Below are 17,117 nucleotides of genomic sequence, written 5' to 3'. Positions count from 1 at the left end.
TAAATTTAAAAACCAAAACGATAATAACCCTGGTCGCAACGCAACGCAGTAATAAATTTGATTCTAATGCATATATTTGTGGAGACTGGGGTCAAGTTGTATTTTACAATTTTAAAAATGTGCAGAATTTCACAAGTTACTTCATGTTAAAGATTAGATAACTCTTAATATGAAAAGAAAAATGCACGTAGCTGGCACCAACATCTTACAAATTAAATTATGCCATAAAAGTGGCAGAAAAATGAAAACTAGTGGCAGAAAAATGACCTCAATACAAATCAATATCACAGTCGGTTTTTAAAGTACGTCATCTTTTTAATTTTAACTAAATTTTATGAATTATTATGAAATTACTGTATCAATGACTAAAAGATGCACCCATATTTCTATTACTTTAACATTTTTTTCCCACTTTTATGTTAACAAGAGTATGAAAACTTGGGGGGAAAAATTACATTCTATTGTACATTTAGAACAGATATAAAATTTGTGATTGTGAGTTAACTATTGAAGTCATGCGATTAATTACAATAAAAAAATGTAATCGCCTGACACCCCTAAAAAAACACAACACCAAAACAACAAAGTGTTTCATTTCATTGATTCAATCTTTGAGATATTTTTTATTGGCACAGTAAGTTAGGCAATTGTGCTATTTAGAGGTGCCACAATTACAAATAATTGACAACACATCGATGATCAAATTGTCAAATATTTTGGTATTCAAATAATCATTGTTGAACTTAAAATTGAGCAAATTCTCAGAATTTCATCCTCTTAACAGTAACTAAAGTTCTGAGTGAAATCTGACACATTTGTATTTCCACTTTCATAGGGAGGATTTCTTCCAGTGAGTGGGAAAAAGTCATTTCCTAGTTTAACCATCTACACATGTGACCTTGGGTGGATTTGAAATGTAAATGTTTGACATTTGTTGAAGGCCTTTCGCTTGTTGAATCATTAACTGCCTTTTAGTTTTGGGCTGTTAAAGGATGATGTTGAATAGATGACGATAGCGACTTACTCTGCTCACCTTTGCCCCCCAACAGAGCTTTCTTCAGAGCTCTCTTCCCCGAGAACCTCAATGCGGAGAAGAAGGGTCGGCCCACTACTGCAGGCAGTAAAATAAAGGTGTGTGCGCTTGTGTACGTTTGCGTGTGTCTCTGTGTTTGTGTCCAACACTAGGCCCGTATTTGAGACCAACCCCCCTTTTTAAAATACATTCGACAACAGTTGAACAAATTATTTTCCTTGGCTTTTGATTTCAAAAACGAATTATCCCTCTAATTATTGCATCTTAATAATATGATTGATTTTTTTTATGCCAGTCACGATGGCCCCAAATATGCACTAAATATTAGATGATGCTGAATTTAATCAATTAAACTGTCAAAATGAATTAGAATTTTGATTTTGATTCATATTTAATCTTGCTGTTTTCAACCACCTAGAAACAAGCCAATGACCTGGTGAGCACATTGATGAAATGTACTCCCCATTACATCCGCTGTATCAAACCCAACGAGACCAAGAAACCCCGAGACTGGGAAGAGGGCCGGTAAGCAAGCAAGTCACTCCAACCTCTTTCTTCATCACCTTCCTGCCTCCTGCATCCTTTTTTTTTTTTTTACTTCTCCATCTAAAGCCTATCTTTCTGCGAGGGACGTTCCCCTTCTTTATCGCTTTTTTTTTTCTTCACTTTCCCGCTCAGGGGGCTAAGAAGTACTTTTTCTGTATTGTTCACAGTCTATGAACTTCCTGTTGAGTCGGACTCATTAATTAGCTCCGGTACCGCTGTTTTGACAGGAAGTCTGTGTGTACAAAGTCGATTTTTGGAGTCATATGTTGGTGGAAAAAGTAGCTCATATGCATACGGTTGCGAAGTGGTAAGTTATGTAGGTGGATTCTCAGTGACATCAATGTACAATGAGGGATTGAGGCCCAAACTTCTGCCAAACCTGATTTATGCATTAGTTACTTATTTAGCTATTTAGCATAATTACACAAGAAACTACAAACCAAATTTCCGCATCCAAATCAAGTTGCACATTAATTAGGAATTACTGTTCCCTCTTAAAAGTATTGGTGCCAATTAGGACAGCTTGCTGTGTGTGTATTACTGCCACCTACAGGACTCTTACCAGGGCAGAATTCAAGTTCAAAACCACGTTTATTGGGCTTAGGAAATATCATATAACATTAGTTTGACGAGTCACTTGCGTAATTCTTCAAATGAGAAGGCCAAGCATGCTTGCTTCAAGCCGTTTTTCACCCCAATTTAAAATGTACTGTAAAACTGACAAATTAACAAAAGAGGTTTGAACTCTGAGTCAGTATATTTAAAACACCAAACTGTTAACCCGACCGTATAATTTCTTGTGACGAATGCTACTAGCTTAATGCTACCATATAATGTGAAACACCATAGACGAGCTAACAAAAACTAGCATAGCATGTTACAGCCATTTCAAACAACTGCTACTTTTATGCATGGAGCAGCAAAATATCAAACAGGACATACGGTTCTCTTAATGCCTGTATACTGTGAAATCCATTCATATAAATATTTAATTATTTCATCTGTGACTGAATACAAAAAGGTCAGCCATGATTTTGTTGCTTCTTGTGTTTTTGTTTGTCCAGTGTGAAGCACCAGGTTGAATATCTGGGCCTGAAGGAGAACATTAGGGTAAGGCGTGCTGGCTACGCTTACCGCCGCGTCTTCAGGAAGTTCCTTAACAGGTAACACAATCTCCTAACGTGGAAAGTCCTTCTCATTGCCAGAAGCCGCACATTCATAAGATTTTCAAGAACCAGTTTTCGATCTTTGGGGATTTTCAAATCAAACTTGTAGGCTGGCATCAATTACTATAGTTGGATATTATGGGGGGTGGGGGGGCACGACTGCAGTTTCTATTTTTAAATGTAGCATTTATAAACAAGTGAAAAACATCATTAAGACGGAGGAACAATTCAACATTTGGCTGTAATCACGTTGCCTAATAAAACGACTTCCTTGATTAGGATAGATGACACGTAATCTTTAACTGGCCTGTTCAAAGGCCTTCTGAATGCCAGATACAATGTACAACATTGCTCAATTTTTTTTTTTAGAAATCTTTTTAAAGTGTTTGTAATGACTGTTTTCCATTTTAGCATAATGGAGATCGCAATGAGCAGAAACTTCATTTGGTCTCATTAGTGAATGAGATGTTTACATTCATGGCCATAAAATGTCTTTAAATAGAAAGTCTTGGCTTGCTGAAATCTGCAATTATCCTGCTTTGAAGTATACACAATAAGCAACCGAAGTATGAAAGCAATTACATGCAATCTAGACTCCCAGCATTGTTTTGATGTTTGAATGTCTTGCATGAAAAAAACTCTGGTGTGACTGTTCAAACCCTAAAGCAGGAAAAGAGCGTAGGAAGAGTGGCAAAGTTACTACAATAAGGTTCAAGCAAAAAGGTGCTACGGACAGGTAAATAGTGTAAGTTCACACTAAGTATAAAATAGGAAAACTGAAAAGAATACCAGGAGAATGGCCAAACTTACAAGAGCCTACCCTAACCATAATAACCAATTGATCCGATCTTGACACGCCTTGACTTGCTGATGTTTTGTTTTCGCAGGTACGCCATCCTGACCAAAGAGTCGTGGCCCTCATGGCAAGGCGACGAGAAACAAGGCGTCCTTCATCTCATGCGTTCTGTCAACATGGACCAGGATCAGTTCCAGCTGGGCCGGACTAAGGTGTTCGTCAAAGCCCCCGAGTCGGTACGTTTGGTCTCGGAGCGTCACCTTCGCTCTCTCTCTCTCGCCTTCTGTCTGACTGTCTGGCTCTCTCTCTTTCTCTAGCTCTTCTCTGTCTGTGTTTCTCTCTAGCTTTCTCTCTGGTTCTCTCTTTCTCTCTCTGGCTCTCTCTCTCTCTCTCTCTGGCTTTCTCTCTCTCTCTCTCTCTGGCTTTCTCTCTGTCTCTCTCGCCCTTTCTTTCTCTCTCTCTGGCTCTCTTGCTCTCTCTTTTTTTTCTCCGTGGCTCTCTTGGTCTCTCTCTCTCTCTCTGACTCTCTCTCTCTCTCTCTCTGCGGCTCTCTCTCTCTCACTCTCTCTCTCTGCAGCTCTCTCTCTCTCTCTCTGCGGCTCTCTCTCTCTCACTCTCTCTCTCTGCAGCTCTCTCTCTCTCTCTGCGGCTCTCTCTCTCTCACTCTCTCTCTCTCTCTGGCTCTCCCGCCCTTTCTTTCTTTCTCTGGCTCTCTTGCTCTCTCTCTCTTTTTCTCTCTGGCTCTCTCTCTGCCTGTCTCTCTCTTTTGAGTTAATTTTAACACCACTGATTTTTTTAATGTGCGATTAATCACCGCCCCTTACTTGGAAAGCAACGCAGCAGACACGTCCACATTGAAATTTAACAGTACTAAATTTAACAATAATGCATATATTTGTGACTGGGGTCAAGTTGAATTTTACAATTTATAAAATTTCACAAGTTACTTCATGTTAAAGATTAGATAGCTCTAAATATGAAAAGAAAAATGCTCTAAGGCGCTGTCACCGCCTTACAAATGCAATTATGCCATCTAGTGGCAGAAAAATGACCAACGCAAATCAATATCGTTCTCGTTTTTTATAGTTCAGTACATCTTTTTAATTTTAGCTAAATTTTATGAATTATTATGAAATTACTGTATTAATGAATAAAAGATGCAGCCATATTTCTATTAGTTTAACACTTTTTTTCCTTTTTATGTTAACAAGAGTATGAAAACTTGGGGGGGGGGGGGAATTATTGTACATTTTGTTGTACATCTAGAACCGATATAAAATTTGTGATTAATCGTGTGTTAACTGTTGAAGTCATGCAATTAATTACGATTTAAAAAATGTAATCGCCTGACACACCTAGTATCTTTTATTTAAGTCTCCACAGTGTAGCAAGTCCTGCCACAAATAGTGAAAATCGCAAGAAGTTGACGTTGATGTCTAATTGCTTCGAGATGCCACAAGATGGCGGCAAAGCACTATATGGAGCTCCTTAACTCACTTCAACATAGGTCTTTGGGAACAAAATACTAACACAGAAACACTGTCGTTATTTTAGTGCACGGAATTGTCTTACTAGGAAAGCCAAAATACATGGCCATGAGGGGCGATTTGGAATAAATGCTCAAATGGCTTTCCATAGCCATCAGGATCCCAAATCACGGTCGGTTGGCGGACGTAGGGGAGGAGACGCCACCCGAGCCGTCGCCCCGCGTCAGCATTGACTCAACAAAGTACGCAGTGTGGTTGCCGAGTTGACATAACATCCAACAGGCTCGTCGTTTTTCCACCCTGGCCATTTTTCATGAAAGCGCCGCTTGTGTCGAGCATGCGCTCGTCGTGCTTGTTGAGATTTGTATACATCACATCGCGCACGCACGCGCATGTGTAGAAATGAACGCACACACAACGTAGTCTTAATTCATCCTCACAGCTGACGCTAAATGTTACTTATTCACCAGCGACCCGCCGGCCGCCTCACGCTCAAAGTCCACGTCACCGAGGTGCGCTTATGAAAGTCAAATATGACACAGAATGAAAGCGGCTGACAGGCTTCTCAAAACAAACCTTTCTCCGTGATAAGACAGAGGCAGGCTAATTAGTTTTTGGACTGAAGTTTTTTTTCCCCCCGGTTGGACGAAACAAGTGAAGATTGTTAGATGCTAAGCCAGATGGCTGCAAAGACCCAAAGTGGTGATGGATAACCTGTCATTCATACTGTTGAAGTGGCTGAAAATGACACATCCAAGTCGAAAAAGACATTTATTATTCATATCTCGGTAAAGGATCCTAGAAACGTTAAGCATAATTATCATCAATATAATGTTTTGTAAATAAAGTTTCAAGTCGAGGGAGGAGAAGCGACAGTAAAACAGGCCAAAATCCAGATGTCAATGGGTGAGAGTGTAGGAATAAGTCTTAAATCATAATGTAAACATTTTTACAGAGTTAGCAGCTGACATCTAAATCTGTTTTCAGATTCGATTTAAGTTTAATTTTAATGTTGCTGCTCTGACTATTGCATTGAAAAGAATATGCTCTAATCAATACTAATAATAACAATGATGATGATGATGATGAGGGGGATTTAGCATACACACCTGGCTGTGACTACATTTATATCATCTGTCTACATGTACTGATGCACCATTTTTGTGTTCAATTATCACTTGCTTAAAGGGTTATAACAACGTGACACCTATGCTGTGCAGTTGTTGTTGGTGGTGCTGTTATGGCATGTACTGATACAGTAGCTGGTGGGCAGGATGTTTTGTCTTGCCGCCTTGGAGGATTGTGATTGTGTGTTGTCGATGGTCTCACAGGAAATTACATGTAGAAAACCCCCCAAAACAGGTGGTTTTCTTGAACTGGGAAAATGGCTTCCTGTTGTGGCGAAATTACATTAAAAAATGTTCACTTCATCCGCTCTCCATCAGTTTATCCCTGGAGTGTTGTTTGATTCATTGCATAACTACTTGTTGCTAGGCAGGACTTGTGGGGAATAATCCTTTCAAACTGACACAAAAGTTTAACAAAATGTTGTTAATTTTAATATACGTAATTTGAAATTGACTTTCTTCATGTTTTGTTTCATCAATTTCGTCAGCATTGTGGTAATGAGCAGTAATCTTTTTCTATGCATGAGTTAATTGCAAAAGGTTCCAAACAGTAAAAAGATCAACATTTTCAGTATTGACTTCTTTTTTTTTTTTTCGCATAAAAGTGATTTCCCTCCTATATAGGGGGTTTTAACTGTATGATAGAAACATGTCAAAATATTAAAAAAATGCTGAATCAGCAACATTAGTGAAACACAAAATTGGAGCGATCGGTGATGCTTTTCTTTCACCACAGTGCCATCTGCTGGATCAGCCAGAGCACTGGCCAACTTGCAATTTAAGCAAAATTGGATGACTCAAAATAGGATAAGCCAAGCTTACATATCAATATTAGGCAGAATATGGTCCATTTCATGCTTTTTTTCACCGTCTTTTAATTAATTTTTTTAATTTTTTTTTTTTTTTTTACATATTATTAACTCATTTTAGAGGGGGTGTTACATTTGTTCTTTTTTAAATCAATGACAGCATAATTTAGTTTTTTTTCCTCTTTTTAATTTCCTTCAAATTTGTAATAATTTGGAGGTGCAAGGTTTCTGCCTGTCACTACATGTTGCTGGCATAGTTAGATGATACATTATTTATAGTAAATAGATGATTTACTAACCAATTAAAAAAAAAAAAAGGGATAATTTCCCACCTCATGATTTCTCACTATATTGGTTGGGAATATAAAAATGGTATCTTTTCACTATTTTAGTCCATGTTTTGGTTTGTGATTCTTTTTAAATGCATTTTTGGCAGCTCTTTCTGCTGGAGGAGACCAGGGAGCGCAAGTTTGATGGCTATGCCAGAACCATCCAAAAAGCCTGGCGGAAATACGCAGCCCGCAAGAAGTACGTCCAGATGCGCGAGGAAGGTAAGTGCGGCGTCACGTTGAGGTCCAGTGCGCGCGTTACGCTTTGCTCACTGCGCGTGTGTTGGCGTGTCTGTATAGCGTCTGACCTGCTGCTGAATCACAAGGAGAGGCGGCGACACAGCCTGAACAGAAACTTTGTGGGAGACTACCTGGGGATGGACGACAGGCCCGAGCTACGTCAGTTTTTGGCCAAGAGGGAAAAGATCGACTTTGCAGACAAAGTCACTAAATATGATCGCCGCTTCAAGGTGGATTTCAACCTCAGCTCTTTACTTCTGTTCAGATGTATTTTGTACTCATGAATTGTATTTGCCGACATTCAGCCAATCAAGAGGGACTTGATCCTGACGCCGAGGTCGGTGTACCTGATCGGAAGAGAAAAGGTGAACCAGGGACCGGAGAAAGGACAACTGACCGAGGTGCTCAAGCGCAATATCAACGTGGAGAAGATCTTGGGGGTGTCCATGAGGTACGAACTCGTCGCCGTTTGAGCATTTCATCCAAATCCCTGATGTGCAGCTTGGGATTCATGTACTAATTAACTCATTCAAAAATTCAGTTGAACTATTTCTTTTAGTTTAACATTTTGTCCACTTTTGTTAACAAGAGTATGAAAATCTATAATTGTTTTTATTTGACATTTAAAACAGATATAAAATTTGTGATTAATCGTGAGTTAACTAGTGAAGTCATGCGATTAACTAAGATTAAAACATTACATTTTCACGATCGCGATTAATCACAAATTTTGTTCTAAATGTACACCATTTTTTTCTAGGTTTAACAAAAGTGGAAAAAAAAATTAATAGAAATAGTTCAAATGAATTTTTGACGTCTATAGCCGTCAATGGCAGTGAATGAGTTAATATGCTTTGTATGTTTTTGTAAAATAATTCAGCGCATGAGAAGAATTAAGTTAACATAACTTTATACCTTAATGTATCATTATCGGTGTGAAAACAGCCTCATTTTAAGGTCTGAAAAAAAGTACTATGGCACATCCCTAATATCTTTTGTAGCCGATATATGATGCCAAAGTCCAAAGAAACCTTGGAGCACGTTCTTTATCACCACTATTATTCTGAATAATACCAATAATGTGATGATAGTCTTTACAGTTTGTAACCCCCAACATGCACATTTTTGTTTTTTTCCCCCACAGCACCCTGCAGGATGACTTCATGATCTTACATGAGCAGGAGTACGACAGCCTGTTGGAATGCGTCTTCAAGACGGAGTTCATCAGCTTACTGGCCCGCAGGTTCGAGGAGAAAACACAGAGGACTCTACCACTCAAGTTTAGTAACACGTAAGGATACACGCAGGCACACGCATGCAAATCCATACAACACAAGTCAAAAATGCCTAAACCAGGCCTGATACCGCCCGCGGGCCGTATGTTTGACACCACTGGCCTAAACCATGAGGCATACAAATTATTATTATTATTAAGAATAATTCTGGGGAAAATGTGAATATGCAAACGCCCAACCATGACTATGTGGAGTTGACTGAAATGCATAACACCATATGAGGGCTACGGAAATAAAGCTGAATGTGATGGTAATTAAAAACCTTCAATAACTGTCGCTTCAACATGTACATACAAACAGAGCATACAAGAGCAAATTTAAACACCGAAATGTTCAACCAGACTATTGTCATTTTATCAAATTAACTTATTCACTGCCATTGACGGCTATAAACGTCAAAAAATCATTTGAATTATTTCTATTAGTTTAAAAAAAAATCCACTTTTGTTAACAAGAGTATGAAAACATAGAATTTTTTTTATTGTACATTTAGAACGATATGAAATTTGTGATTAATCGCGAGTTAACTAGTGAAGTCATGCGATTAATTACAATTTTTTCAAAAAGAATCGCCTGTTGCCCCTAATTTTTAATGATTTAAAAAAATATATATATGAAAGAATTTATGGCAGTGAATGAGTTTTAAAAGCCGCTAGCGTAATGCTAACATATTAAGCAAAACGCTTTAGACGGGCTACAGAAATTAGCATATATGTTACGGTAATAATAAAGCTTCAAACACCTGCTACTTAACTCAACTTTATTTGTATAGAATGTTTATGTCGACTATAAAAAGACAGATGCATTTTCGACCAGAAAAGTTGGACAAGGAACATCTTTTTCTTTGGACGTTAGACTGTCATTGAAGCTGAAAAAGGAGAACTGGGGCATCTTAAGTGGCGGAGCCGGCACCCGGCAGGTCACCTTCGTCCAGGGTCAGGGAGACATGGCCATGCTTAAGCCTTCCAGCAAAAATCTGCAGGTCAGCATCGGATCGGGACTTCCTCGGAACACGCGTGAGTAGAAGCGCATTGTCGTTGGGAAAATGAGCCCTGGTGATGCGCACAAAACTCACTCGCGTCGCCTTCCTTTGTCAGGTCCCTCCAGGCCGAGCAACACCCAGAGACGCACTCGAACACACCAGAACACGCCGTCACGGACTGCGCCGGGACCTCCAGGTGCTGCATTTACACGCTGCGGATTCTCTAAAACTGTGATGGTCTCAACTTTTTGGGTTCAGGAGAGAGATTTGTCGCTTGATAATCCTTAGGCTGTAATTGTTGTTAGCATTAAGGGAACAAAAAAAAGTGACTTTATTCATTATATATATTTTTTTTAATAAATCAGCTGATTAATTCATTGGAATTTTATTCTACCAAATATCTGAAATTTCCCTCTCTCCTCTCGGCAGTCGCTCACCAGAACGGCAGCGTGAAGAACACCAATCACATGGCCAATATGCGGAACTCGCTCTATCAGCACCAAGACGACGCCGTGCGCCCGCACCTGCCCAGCAACCTCAGCCAGCCCAGGGAGAGGGGCAGCGTACGACCGCCACCTGGACCCAATCTGGACTTCCTCAGGGTTCCTGATCAAGGAGCTGCAGGGTGAGGAATCACACTCAGATGCGTGACAAGACAGTAGTGCTCAAGTCAGTGTTGAGGTTGGCTAGCATGTGCTGAGGTTCACGATACAACATTGATAAAGATTATTTTAAGCGACACATGATTCTTAACAAACGCGTGAGTCATTCCAGGATTAGAGGACGATTTTAGGCTGTAACATTTTTTGCAAAACTGACCATTTATTTACACCTTTACAATTTGACTCTCTTAGTATTTTAGGTCATGCTGCGTTTGGCACAAACCTGTTACTGATACTCAGGCATCTGAAAAACATATTTTAAAAATTATTACTGAATAATTCATTTACAATTAAATAAACTACATTTCAGGTGAACAATAATGTTAGTATTACTCGCAGTAATTGGTTTGCAAATCCTTGCTAATGATAAAGTTTTTGCTCTAGCGTACAAGCTAGCTGCTATGCTAACTGGTTAAGAACAAACTACTTACTGATACTCAGGCACCTGAAAAACATATTTTAAAAATTATTACTGAATAATTCATTTACAATTAAATAAACTACATTTCAGTTGAACAATAATGTTAGTATTACTCTCAGTAATGGGTTTGCAAATCAATGATAATGTTACAGAGTTTTGTTCAAGCGTACAAGCTAGCTGTGTTAGCTGCTAAGCTAACTGGTTAAGAACAAACTTAGTTAGCTATGTAATAAAAAAGAAAACTTTGATATGTCTTTTTCCGATCATTAGTAACAGAGTAGAGTTGGTTTGAGTTAACATACTGTTATAGCAATAAAAATGAGAAAAATATGAAGAATAGAAGAGGGGACTTACCATGTAGCATTGTAGCTCCCCCCCCCCCCCCCCTCTTCCTCTAGATGGCTAAAACATTTTAAAACTTTGGTGTGTAATTTCTACTATTTAAAAATGTCTGTCTTAAAACATTGTTACAATTACAAGGAAGCGATGTCAACACATCTTACAGGGGGGGGAAAAAGTTAATTTAAAATAGTTATATTGTGATATATGTAAGTGTTAGGGAAAGAAAATGTCCTCCAATTGCGGAATGACCCATACACATAAAGTAAATAGCGACGGCATTCAGGACGAGGCCTTCCCAGGGTAATGTTGGTCATCATGCACACACACACGTCTCCCTAATTTGATGTAATTTGTATAATGTACTCTTTTTATAGCAATGGAGTCAGTGGAGCAGCTTCAAATGGAAGAATGTGAGTGTTTGCTGTGTTTTGGGTGGCGGTTAGATCACAGTAGAAAAAGATTTTAATTACAGACGCTTTGCTCCACTGCCACGCTTTGACTTGTGAAGCGAACATCCCATAATAGCAAAGCTTCGAGCAACATGAGGTTGAAGTTTGAATTTTTGCGTGTGTGTATTGTCTCATTGTATATGAGAATGTTGAGCAATTGTAAAGGTACGATTTGAGACGACAGTATGATTTACGGCGGTTGGAAGCCGCTTGTGCATTCGACCTTAAACAAAACATGGCTGTCAATGTTGAATGCTTGTCCCTCATCATTCACATAAGGGGAAGGAGAATTCTTAAATGGCAGCATTTTCACACTAGTCTTTTTTTTTTTCCAGTTGAATAGTATTAACTCATTAACTGCCGTTGACGGCTATAGACGTCAACAATTCATTTGAACTATTTCTATTAGTTTAACTTTTTTTTCTAATTTTTGTTGACAAGCGTATGAAAACCTAGGAATTTTTTTTTTGTACATTTAGAACAGATATAAAATGTGTGATTATTCGTGAGTTAACTGGTGAAGTCATGCAATTAATTACAATTGAAAAATGTAATCGCCTGATGCCCCACATTTTTAATAATCTTTTCTTTTCTTTTTTTATCGCATCAGGCGATTACATTTTTTAATTGTAATTAATCGCATGACTTCAATAGCTAAGTCATAATTAATTAAAAAAATGTATATCTGTTCAAAATGTACAAAAACATTTTTTTCTAGGTTTTTATATTCTTGTTAACAAAAGTGGGAAAATGTTTAAACTAATAGAAATAGTTCAAATTAATTTTTGACGTCTATAGGCAGTGAATGAGTTAATGGAAATGGTTGCATTTCAGCATTCACACAATATGAATATTATATCATACATATGCTTGCCTGTCAGTATTTGCATATTGAAAAGAAAAATCTAGCGATATATTCTTTATACTTATTGAACAATTAATAATATTACAGCAGCCTACTGAGGTGTCGTGACCTTCCTCATATAAATTCACATGTCTTTTCTGCATAAAAACCCCCAAACACATTTAGTTTTGTTTTGGCAGGGGTGGGGGCGGAGCTTAATTACAATCCTCATGGAATCGGCCTATTAAAAGCGTAAATAATGCAAATCCTAACTTTTAGTGAGACAGCTGTAGTGGCGCTAACGCACGTTGCTACTGTTGTGTCGTCGTCAGAGCTCACCGACCGTCAATCACCAGACCTCCACCAGGGGGCGGACGACCCAAGCCTGCACCCAAGCCTAAACCCCAGGTGCCCCAGTGCAAAGCCCTGTACGCTTACGACGCCCAAGACACGGACGAGCTGAGCTTCAACGCCAACGACATCATTGACATCATCAAAGAGGGTACGTGAGCGTCACGGGAGACATTTTAGCTCGTCATTATGTTGGACGATCCGCAAGCGTGCCGGCGGTCGGCAACCAGGGTGCAAATTTAAAGGCGCCCGCTCAAAGCCGCCACTGACTCATTAACTGCATCCCCCTCCACACAAACAAAGCCAGTATACACATTTAACATGTTTATTTTAATAGTTTAATAATTTAGTAAGCTTAAATATTAAAGTAGCAATACTGACATTAGCTATTTTACGTTTGCATTAAATTGTTTTTATGGGAAAAAAAATGTTGTTGCCCATATTTAAGCAAATAATTATAAAATTAAAATGAGAATACTGGAGCGTAAGTTTGAAATAAACTGATTTATACATTAAACATGTTTTATTTATTTGATCAAATTGGTTAATTTAGTATTTTAGATATAAAAAAAATAAATAAATAGGCAAAATATTTACATGTGCATTAGGTTGTTTATTAGGGAAATAATGGGATACGTTAAATATGAACTCCATTCACTGCCATTGACGGCTATAGACGTCAAAAATTCATTTGAACTATATTAGTTTCAATATTTTTTTCACTTTTGTTAATAAGAGTATGAAAACCTAGAATGTTTTTACTGTGCATTTATAACAAATATAACATTTGTGATTAATCGATTAATTACAATTAAAAATATATAATCGTCTGACGCCCCTAAGTTTTTATAATCTTTTCTTTTTTTTTACTATGGGGCATTAGGCGATTACAATTTTTTATAGTAATTAATCTCAAGATTAATCACAAATTTCATGTCTGTTCTAAATGTACAATACATTTTTCTAGGTTTTCATACTCTTGTTAACAAAAGTGGAAAAAATGGGAAACTAATAGTTCAAATTCATTTTTGACGTCTATAGCCGTCAATGGCAGTAAATGAGATAATTTAGATGTAAATAAAAAAATAATAATATATATATATATATATATATATATAAATTAACAGTTAAAAAAAAAAAAAATAACAACAAAAGATGGGAACAGTTAATTATTAAAATTTGATGTTTTACATACACACTTAACATTTTTATTAGTATTTTTTTAAATGCAGTAATACCCCTCCATCACGTTTGCAATAAGTGAAATCCGCGTTATAGAAGTACGTACCCTATTTAAATACACCCTAGGCATGTTTTTATAGCATTTGCGGCACTTTTATTTTTAAACAGTCGTAAAGCATATTTTTTTAAATAATACACATTTAAAAACATTTAGACCAAAATATTGTACAGTACCCAATAAAAATCAAAAATCATGCCCAAAGATGTACACTATAAAATGTACGCACAGCCATCACTTTCTGTAGGCGTAAAAAGCAGGATCAAAGAGGATCGACTCCAGCAAAATCCACACTAGGCTTGAAATACTTCCTGTTTTCAATCTTCTATCAAACGTACACATTGTCAAACGTAATCGTGTGCAAAAGTGTAACCACACCCAAAATAAGTGAGCGTGTAAACAAAAGAATTGTAAAAAAGTTTATGATTTACTCATAAACATTACAATGAAAATTTGAACAAATTATTTTTGTTATTATGAAAGTAAACTATGACATTTATTTTTTGTTTTGTAATATAAAATATATGTATAGAAATGACAAAAATAGAAATAATATTCAATCTAATCTTATTACAAATAAACTGCCTTGACGACTCGCTGTCTTGTTTGTTGCAGACGCTTCAGGATGGTGGTCAGGACGTCTGCGAGGGAAGCAAGGCCTTTTCCCCAACAACTATGTGGCCAAGATCTAGAAGGTCGACGGACGGACGGACAGACGGGACGAAGGAGTCTGTCCGCCCGCCCGCCCGCCATTTCTCCAGGCGGAACGTCAAGAAGCACTGTGGGATTTCTGGGTGAATCCTCCACTACTGCCTTGCATAGTCCATGAATGTAAACTCTCTTTGTGGGTCCACTTCCCCAACACAAGAGGACTGCTTCTGTCCTTTTCGGAAGTGCGGAACAAAAACTATTTATTGTATTTATACAAGCTTTTCTGTCCTGATGAGACCTTTTTTTTTGCCGAGGAACCCTTTTCAAAGTCACAGTCCGCATAATCTGGGAACAGGCTGTGATTTACGCTTTTTTGTTGTTGTTTTTAATCCTTCTTATCCTGAGATGATTCCTAAAAGATGCCATCATATTTATTTTGTCGATGCAAAGCTCGCAGGGAAATGGTCGTTAGTGATTTTTATACCGTTTTTAGACACCAAAGATGGTAAGCCGTCTCTGTGCGTACTGTAACCCGAGCACGCTGTCGAGTGTGTTAGCACTTTATCAGTACAGGTACTACTACCTTGGACACACTTTGTTGAGTCAAGTAATGAAGGCCCACGTGATTTTTGTTTACACTTTAAATTCCCTTTCTGTATATGTGTTCACGGGGAAATGCCGTTTAGTCCTCAATGAAGAATTGTTGTATATTCGTCACAGGGTCGCTTTAAGGCTTCTCTCACACATGACGGTGATCCCTTTTTGTTGTTTCGTGTTCACAGAAGTCATTTGTTGCTGTTGTTGTTGTTGTTTTTTTTAGTGCACTGCAAGCTGCATTTTTCTTTGACATTCCGCTCACTTGGTTATGTTTGACCAAATAACCACATTGTGCTCAAAGTTGCTTCATCAACTGCTGGGACTTCATCATCACTTTGGATCTCGGATGGTTCAAAAGCATCCTTGTGCAATACGAGACAGTAAATGAGAGGTTTTTTTTTGTTTTTGTTTTTTAAATAAAGCATGTATTGTTGAACAATGTTTGCCTTATTTCTATGTGAGTGTTCCAGAACCTGCTGAATAACATTCAACAATTGGCCAACAATCAAAACCATTCTAATTTTAATACTTACTCATTTTTGCAGGGCATTGTGGAAACTATTTTTACCCCAATTCCTATATTTCCACATTCTCCGCGAAAAATAATTACCATTAAAAATATTGCCAGAATCTTTCACATTCCCACATTTTCGCAACAAAACTCCCAATTTTTTTGTTAAATTTTATATAAAGTACTAGAGGTATTGGTAGCCTCTGTATAGGTGAGAGTACTCAAGAGTAAATACTGATAAAAGTGGTATCAAACATCCCTATTACAAAATATGTTTCTGCTTCTCTCCTGATGCAGGTACTAATTACTGGGGAAGTAACGATATCCAAACATCACCATATGATAATTATTACGATATTGCGGGGAGGTTGGCAATATAAAAAAAAAGCTCAATATTTTCGGGAAAAAAGAGCTCATATTAAAAATATATATATATATTGTGCTTTTTTGTACATAACAGCGATGCATATAAACAACTTCAATCTCTAATAACACTTAATATTGAGGCACTTGCTAATGCACGCACACAGAGTACCTCCGCATATTGACTCGGGTCTCACAAGCATACTACGTTCCCCTTCATCTGGCAATTAGCGTGGGTTTTAAACAGAAGGGTGAAAACATGCTTTGTGAAAATTAAACGGCACTAAAAAAAACTAGCCACCAGAGTGTACTAATACTGCACGATTGGAAATCAACCTGACTTCAACTAATTACTCGTGCAGTTTACTTCACCGTTGGAATTTCCCGTGTTCCCTAATATGTGAAAATGCCAAAAGATGAGTTTGATGCAGATATTTGTTTGCCTTTTTGTGATGTGACATCACGTTATTTAGTAAGTTAGCTCATACTAGTTGGGTTTCCATTCACCCATTTTTATTCGAATTTTCAAGAAATGTGAATATAAAACTGAATGGAAACGCTAAAAAAATTCAAAAAAGGGCACAAGTTTTTACGCTTAGAGTGGGTGGATTTTGAAGCGTATCGAAAAAAGGAAAATACGAATTTTGGCGATGGAAACAGGTTTTGCGAATAACCGCCCAGCAAGACCTCACCGGATACACGTCGCACGTTTTGACTGGATATTACGTCACAAGTACGTTTGTAGTCCCAAAGCAATACAGAAAAAAACGAAAAAGTAAGGTATGTTTGGGGGGACGAATGTTTTTGGAATTAATTAAAGAAGCGAATATTAATGCAATTTTTAGATGGATAACAGCAAATAAAGGCTACGGTTTA

The 17,117-nt window shown here is 37.7% G+C and overlaps 1 protein-coding gene across 2 annotated transcripts in view; it reads left to right on the top strand.

Moving 5' to 3' along the window:
• myo1ea (myosin IEa) overlaps window positions 1-15,806 on the top strand; it is a 48,889-nt gene extending 33,083 nt beyond the window's left edge. The window contains exons 16-29 of one of the 2 annotated variants that reach the window (XM_086071118.1): window positions 1,050-1,131; window positions 1,452-1,558; window positions 2,644-2,742; window positions 3,633-3,777; window positions 7,401-7,515; window positions 7,594-7,763; window positions 7,839-7,984; window positions 8,678-8,824; window positions 9,684-9,844; window positions 9,926-10,006; window positions 10,240-10,435; window positions 11,610-11,645; window positions 12,861-13,030; window positions 14,735-15,806. In XM_086071118.1, the coding sequence (XP_085927244.1) occupies window positions 1,050-1,131; window positions 1,452-1,558; window positions 2,644-2,742; window positions 3,633-3,777; window positions 7,401-7,515; window positions 7,594-7,763; window positions 7,839-7,984; window positions 8,678-8,824; window positions 9,684-9,844; window positions 9,926-10,006; window positions 10,240-10,435; window positions 11,610-11,645; window positions 12,861-13,030; window positions 14,735-14,811 (1,732 nt within the window). In that variant the 3' untranslated portion in view covers window positions 14,812-15,806. The remainder of the gene's footprint in view (window positions 1-1,049; window positions 1,132-1,451; window positions 1,559-2,643; window positions 2,743-3,632; window positions 3,778-7,400; window positions 7,516-7,593; window positions 7,764-7,838; window positions 7,985-8,677; window positions 8,825-9,683; window positions 9,845-9,925; window positions 10,007-10,239; window positions 10,436-11,609; window positions 11,646-12,860; window positions 13,031-14,734) is intronic. The other variant, XM_086071119.1, reaches the window with a different exon arrangement.
• The last annotated feature ends 1,311 nt before the right edge of the window (window positions 15,807-17,117 follow it).

This window comes from Leptonotus elevatus, chromosome 3 (assembly GCF_054856555.1).
Source record: "Leptonotus elevatus isolate MCC_2025b chromosome 3, RoL_Lele_1.0, whole genome shotgun sequence".
NCBI classification, from domain to species: Eukaryota; Metazoa; Chordata; class Actinopteri; order Syngnathiformes; family Syngnathidae; genus Leptonotus; species Leptonotus elevatus.
Note: the sequence above shows the minus strand (reverse complement) of the source record. Positions and strands in the feature narration are given on the sequence as shown.